A 6,000-nucleotide genomic window follows, 5' to 3' on the forward strand; every position below is an offset into this window, starting at 1 on the left:
CCAGCGGTGAACCTGGAGGACTCAGCAGGTGATGGGGAAGCCTTGTGCTGGCCCAGGTGGCCAGCTGAGGCAGCAGCCCCGCAGCCTGCCCCCCTGCACTGGCCTGCTTCGCGCTGCCCTCTTTCTCACGTGTCTGTGTTTCTTTTCTCCTCCATGCTATGGCAGTGGTGCCCCGTGCTGATGAGACAATACTTGGTGCAGCCCCAGGCAGTCCTTTTCCAGGTAATTTCCTAGGGACCCAAGTGACACCAAGCACACACCTCCCTGGGGCGCGCGCCGCCTCGAGTCCCTGCTACGAGTCCATGGCCTTCCCTGCTGCCTAGTGTCCGAAGTGCGGCCCCTTTCCTTATCCTTCAGATCTTCACAGTCGCCTCGGCAGGCAGGGGGCAGAGGGCTAGACTTAAATCTCATTAATGAGGAAAATAAGGCTCAGAGAACTGGCCCAGCTTGCCTGAGGTCACACAGGTGAGACAGAGGCAGGGCTGGGGCAGGAACCCTGTGTTATTGCTCCTAGTTCACTGTTCTTTCTACTATGGGATCAATGGCTTTATTTTATGCAGATAAAAATTAGCTAAGGAAGTCCATTCCCCTCCCACATCAGTTTTTCCAGGTTAGAAAAGATAACCCTGAACATCCTTCTGACTCAGACATTTGAGAGTGCAAGACTGTCATTTGGAGCATGGTATCTGAGAAGAGGTGCATACCTGGTGGGACTTGAACTTGAGGCCTCCTAGGGGTCTGTGGCAGTAGGTGGAGAAGTTTGGTTTTTTTTCTCAATAGATATTTTATCAATCAAGATGCAAATACTAAAAATGTGGAACCCACTCATTTAAACCATGCTTGACAAATGATTGCCTATCCTTTTTTAACTTTTTATTTTATACTAATGTATAGTTGATTAACAGTGTTGTGTTATTGACTATATACCAATGCAAAATCAGCAGTTCAGTCGCTCAGTCATGTCCGACTCTTTGTGACCCCATGGACTGCAGCACGCCAGGCTTCCCTGTCCATCAAAAGAAAAGGTTTAAAAAAATAAATTAAGTCACACGAAGAGAGACTTTTCCGATAAAAAAAAATATTGTGTTAATTTCAGGTGTACAGCAGAGTGATTCAGTCATACATATACATGTATTTATTCTTTTTCAAGTTCTTTTCCCATTTAGGTTGTTACATTATATTGAGCGGAATTCCCTGTGCTCAAGGATAGGGTGGGTCCTTGTTGGTTATGCATTTTAAATATAGCAATGTGTACATGTCAATCTCAAACTCCCAATCTATCCTTCCACCCCACCCTTCCCACCTTGGTGACCATAAATTCATTCTCTAAATCTGTGAGTCTGTTTCTGTTTTGTGAATAAATTCATTTGTATCAGTTTTTCAGATTCCACACATAAGTGATATACAGTATTTATCTTTCTCTGTCTGACTTACTACACTCAGTGTGACAATTGGTAGGTCCACTCGTGTGGCTGCAAATGGCATTATTTTGTTCTTTTTAACGGCTGAATAATATTCCATTGTATGTACGTACCACATCCTCTTTATTCATTTGTTTGTCGATAGACACTTAGATTGCTTCTATGTCTTGGCTGTTGTAAACAGTGCTGCAACGAACACTAGGAGGCATGTACCCTTTCAAACTTTTTCTCCAGATACATGCCCAGGAGGGAGATTGCTGGGTCATAGGGTAACTCTATTTTTAGTTTTTTAAGGAACCTCCATACTGTTCTTCACAGTGGCCATACCAATTTACATTCCCACCAACAGTGTAGGAGGTTCCCCTTCTCTTTATACCTTCTCCAGCATTTATTGTTTGTAGATTTTTGATGATGGCCATTCTAACTGGTGTGAGGTGATGTCTGATTGTAGTTTTGATTTGCATTTCTCTAATAATGAGCGACGTTGAACATCTTTTCATGTAAGTAGGCAGAGAAGCTTTTACCCCAGTTGGCTCCACTGGAGTGGACCCTCTGGGACTTGCCATTGTTATTCAGTCTCTAAGGCATGTCTGACTCTTTGCAACCCCGTGGACTTTAACACGCCAGGCTTCCCTGTCCTTCACTATCTCCTGGAGTTTGCTTAAACTCACGTCCATTGAGTCAGTGATGCCATCCAACCATCCCATCCTCTGTCACTCCCTTCTCCTCCTGCCCTCAATCTTTCCCAGCATCAGGATCTTTTCCAGTGAGTCAGCTCTTCGCATGAGGTGGCCAAAGTATTGGAGCATTAGCATCAGTCCTTCCAATGAATATTCAGGGTTGATTTCTTTTAGGATTGACTTGTTTGATCTTCTTGCAGTCCAAGGGACTCTCAAGAGTCTCCTGGCACCACAGTTCAAAAGTATCAATTCTTTGGCACTCAGCCTTTATGGTCCAACTCTCACATGACTATTGGAAAAACCATAACTTTAACTATATGGACCTGTGACTTGCTGACCTCAGGTTATTTTCTTTCCTGGGTCATAGTCAAGAACAGAACCAAGGAGCCCTAATGGGAAGGGAACAGAAGCACAAAATCCACAAAAAGAACTCCAAAAACTTGTAAAAGTAGGGATGTGGGACACAACCGTTACCTGCAGATGTTGGTGGCTTGACAGCCAGTGGAGGGAGGGGGTGGGGGCTGCTGGTACACCCAAGGGCATAGGCGCACCAATACAGCCCCACTCTTCAGCCCTTGGCTGTCCAAATGACTATGAGATGTGGAAATAGATGCCACTGTTACCAGGAAAAGAGGCACCAATCATGGGTTCCCTCTTTTCTTGTCTTTCTCTCTCCTGATCGTCCCTCCATCTTTCTTTTTCTGTCATTCTTTCTACCTCTCCCAGCTTCCACTTTCAAAAAGGACTTGAAGTATCCTGCAAAATAAACAATGACTTATATCGACGTTAGCTAAGGCTGAAAAAGTTCAGAAATTATGCAGAGGAAAGGCTAAGATCATTCTACAAGGTGCCAGCAATGATACATTTGTGGTGACTAAGCTCTGAATTTGACTAAGCTTCCTGGCAACCAAGGCAAAGAAGGATATGTAGGGTTTCCAATGTCCCTGTAGTAATTTTTTTTTGGGGGGGATGGGTGGGTAATGAATTGTAGAAGACATTGACATGGAATTTGAATGTTCTAATGGGAGTGTCTCTAGAAGATTTTTTTTTTTTACGTTTTTTGTTTGGTTGTTTTCTTTTATTGCCTCTAATCAGTGTTGAATGCCTGATATTCTGTCCCAGAACAATGAAATCACTTCCTCAGGGACTACACCTCATGGTAGACAAGGACGTTGTCTTCTGGTCACCTGACTTGATGAGGGGTAGAGGTGGGAGGTTAGCATATTATTTCCTGCTCTTGTTCAAACCCTCTACAGTTAATGTTTGGATTTTGTGGTGAATATCATGCTCCTGGATCATGCATTCATTCATTCATTCAACAAACGCTTAGGGGGCTCTCAGGCTATTTCCTGCTCTGTGCTCTCAAGGCAACCTGGAGGGAGATAGACAAACAGCCATTATACATGGTGGGAAGTATAATAGAGGTCTGTGCAAAATGACACCAATTATGGAAACATAGACAAGGGAATCTTGATTTCTTTGTAGGAATGTGGGGTCCAGGAATGGCTGCACCAAGGAGATGACATTTGAACTGGGTCTTGTGAGTTTAAGTGGCTGAATGAGGTGAACTTTCCAGGCAGAGGTAGGACAGTTCCTGGAGTGACTGAGGAGTAGCCAGTGAAGCGAGGGTCCAGGGACCCCAGGAGATGGGGGAGAAGGCAGTTGCCTCAAAAAATCACAGGCAGCTCAGTGGGACAGAGAATGGTGAGAAATTGGGGCATAATTACAAAGCAAATGAAATGACGGCATCCCCTGGCTCATGCAGGAGCAGAGCAGGAGCTATAGAACCTCACCAAAGGAGAGGGATTGGGCTCAAGCCCTGTAAGCAAGAGGTGTGGGAGGCATGCGTGGCAAAGGGCAGTGACAGCTGGTTTGTGAATCAAGCTGTCTTCTCAGCCCCAGCTCTTTAGGGAAATTCATTGCACCTTCTGGCAACCACTGGTGCTTGAGAAACTGGATTTTTGGATCTCCCATTGCATGTCTTACACAAGTTGAAGATTCTGTGTCTGGAAGAGATGATTCAAACCCAATTGCTGAAGTGACTGAACAAACCTTGATACTGAATTTACTGACTAAAACAGAATCAAATAACAAAAAGCCTCTTCCATGTGGATATTAAATATGTTAAGAGGCAGGATTGGCCATTGTCCGATCATTTTCTTAAACCTGGGTTGGCTATGCTTCCTAGGGAATTAGAGGCTTTCCCTTGTGGACGCAGCTGCCTAGCCCGGAGTCTAGGAAGGGGGCAGACCTGGTAGTGGGGTGGGGAGGGACACAGGGGTGCTACTCTTAGCCAAGATACTGCCTGGCTCTCCTGAGGATAAGGGTCACTCATTCATTTGTTCATCCAAGTGTTCACTGTGCAGGCTCTTCAGAGTCGAATCCCAGCTTGTCTACTTTTTCACCTGGACCTCTTCCTCCTGCAACTATCGACGTGCCTTGTTTTTGGATCACTCCCATCTCACTTCTGAGCTTTCTTTCAGCTCTACTCAGCTTGGGGGTCAGGGATTGCTCAGGTCCAGGATAAATAGCAGCTTGCCCAAGAAACATTTCTTTACCACTTCCTGTGCCGTGTCAATGAATGGCTCTGTGCCTTTGTCCTTGTTGGATGGAGCTTCAGGACCATGTGTCTTTTCCCTTGAGATCTGTGGATGAAGGGCAGAGAGTATGTTTGGTCCTCATGTGCCATCTTGCATACACAAAAAAGCTCAGTAAACACTAAGCATGCACTATGCTCAGACCTCTACTAGGACACAGGAACCTAGGGAGGTGATAGGCGCTGTCCCCATCCCAGGGTCTCATAAACCGCAGAGACCCTCACAGAGACAATTTGACCTCCTGGTTTTGCACGTGGCAATACACTGAAGGAGGGCCTCCAATGAGCTTTACATCCTAATTTTTTAAGCAAATTAGGAGGCTAATGCATGAACAAGTCCCATTCTGTGCTGGATAAAGTCTGGACAGTGACCTTTTCTCAATAGCTTCCGCTGCCTGGAATGAAGACTGCTGGGTGAGACCTACAGCCAGAAATATATTGTCCTCTCTACCTAGTACACACGTATCCACTTACAAAGAAACAAAGAATGATGAAGCAGGATTTACTTTTTCTATGTGAGAGACTTTTCTGTTCTAGTCGACTCTGTTTTCCATTGTAAAGGTTAGTACTAGCACAGTGATTTCCTACCTGTTGAAGGGTTAGGACACAGTATGAAAATCATTAGGGTAATTGTCAAGATTTTGGAGTCAGATGGACCCAGGTTTGCATCCTGGCTCTGGCACCTAGAAGCTGTATGACATTAGGCAAACACTTTCCTCCTACGTTAGAAGTCTCAGTTTCTTCATCTGTACCATAGGAATAATGTAGACCCTACTACATGGGGTAAGTGTGAGGATTAAATGGGATAACACAGATAAAAGCTCCTGGCATAGAGCAAGTGATTGATAAGTGTGAGCTTTGACACAGTTGTGAATATTATGGTTCTTATTGTCCTGGTGCCACTCTGGACTCCTGCTTCCTGGGGAGTGGTAGTCAGAAAGGACTTCCTGGAGGAAGAGGCACTGAAGCAAGGCAGCAGGTTGGCCAGGAATCACTACTGTCCTCACAGTGACCAGGAGCTCTGTGTGAGCATTCCAGGGGCATACATTTTCTTTTCTATGAAGGGCAGACTTGTTCCCAAGTCTGGACCATGTTAGATGCTTTTGCCTTTCACATTTAGGTCTCTAATCCACCCAGAATTGATTTTTGTGTCTGGTGTAAAGTAAAGATCCAATTTCTTTTTTCCCTCCTTGTTTCTGAATGGATAACTGGTTCCCCTGCACTGTTTATTAGAGTCTCATCCTTCCCTGCTGATTTGTACATCACCTCTCTCATATATCAAGGTTCCATACATGCACAAATC

General features: G+C 45.0%; 1 protein-coding gene across 5 annotated transcripts in view; it reads left to right on the forward strand.

Annotated features, from left to right (window-relative positions):
• The window catches only part of PAX5 (paired box 5), a 183,869-nt gene that overhangs the window by 100,836 nt on the left and 77,033 nt on the right, over nucleotides 1–6,000 (forward strand). For 3 of the 5 annotated variants that reach the window (XM_010847096.1, XM_010847098.1, XM_010847097.1), the window contains one exon: nucleotides 166–222. The exons of the other annotated variants lie outside the window; for them this stretch is intronic. In XM_010847096.1, the coding sequence (XP_010845398.1) occupies nucleotides 166–222 (57 nt within the window). The remainder of the gene's footprint in view (nucleotides 1–165; nucleotides 223–6,000) is intronic. 5 annotated transcript variants of the gene reach the window in all.

Source organism: Bison bison, unplaced genomic scaffold (genome assembly GCF_000754665.1).
Source record: "Bison bison bison isolate TAMUID 2011002044 unplaced genomic scaffold, Bison_UMD1.0 scf7180017864243, whole genome shotgun sequence".
Classification (NCBI taxonomy): Eukaryota; Metazoa; Chordata; class Mammalia; order Artiodactyla; family Bovidae; genus Bison; species Bison bison.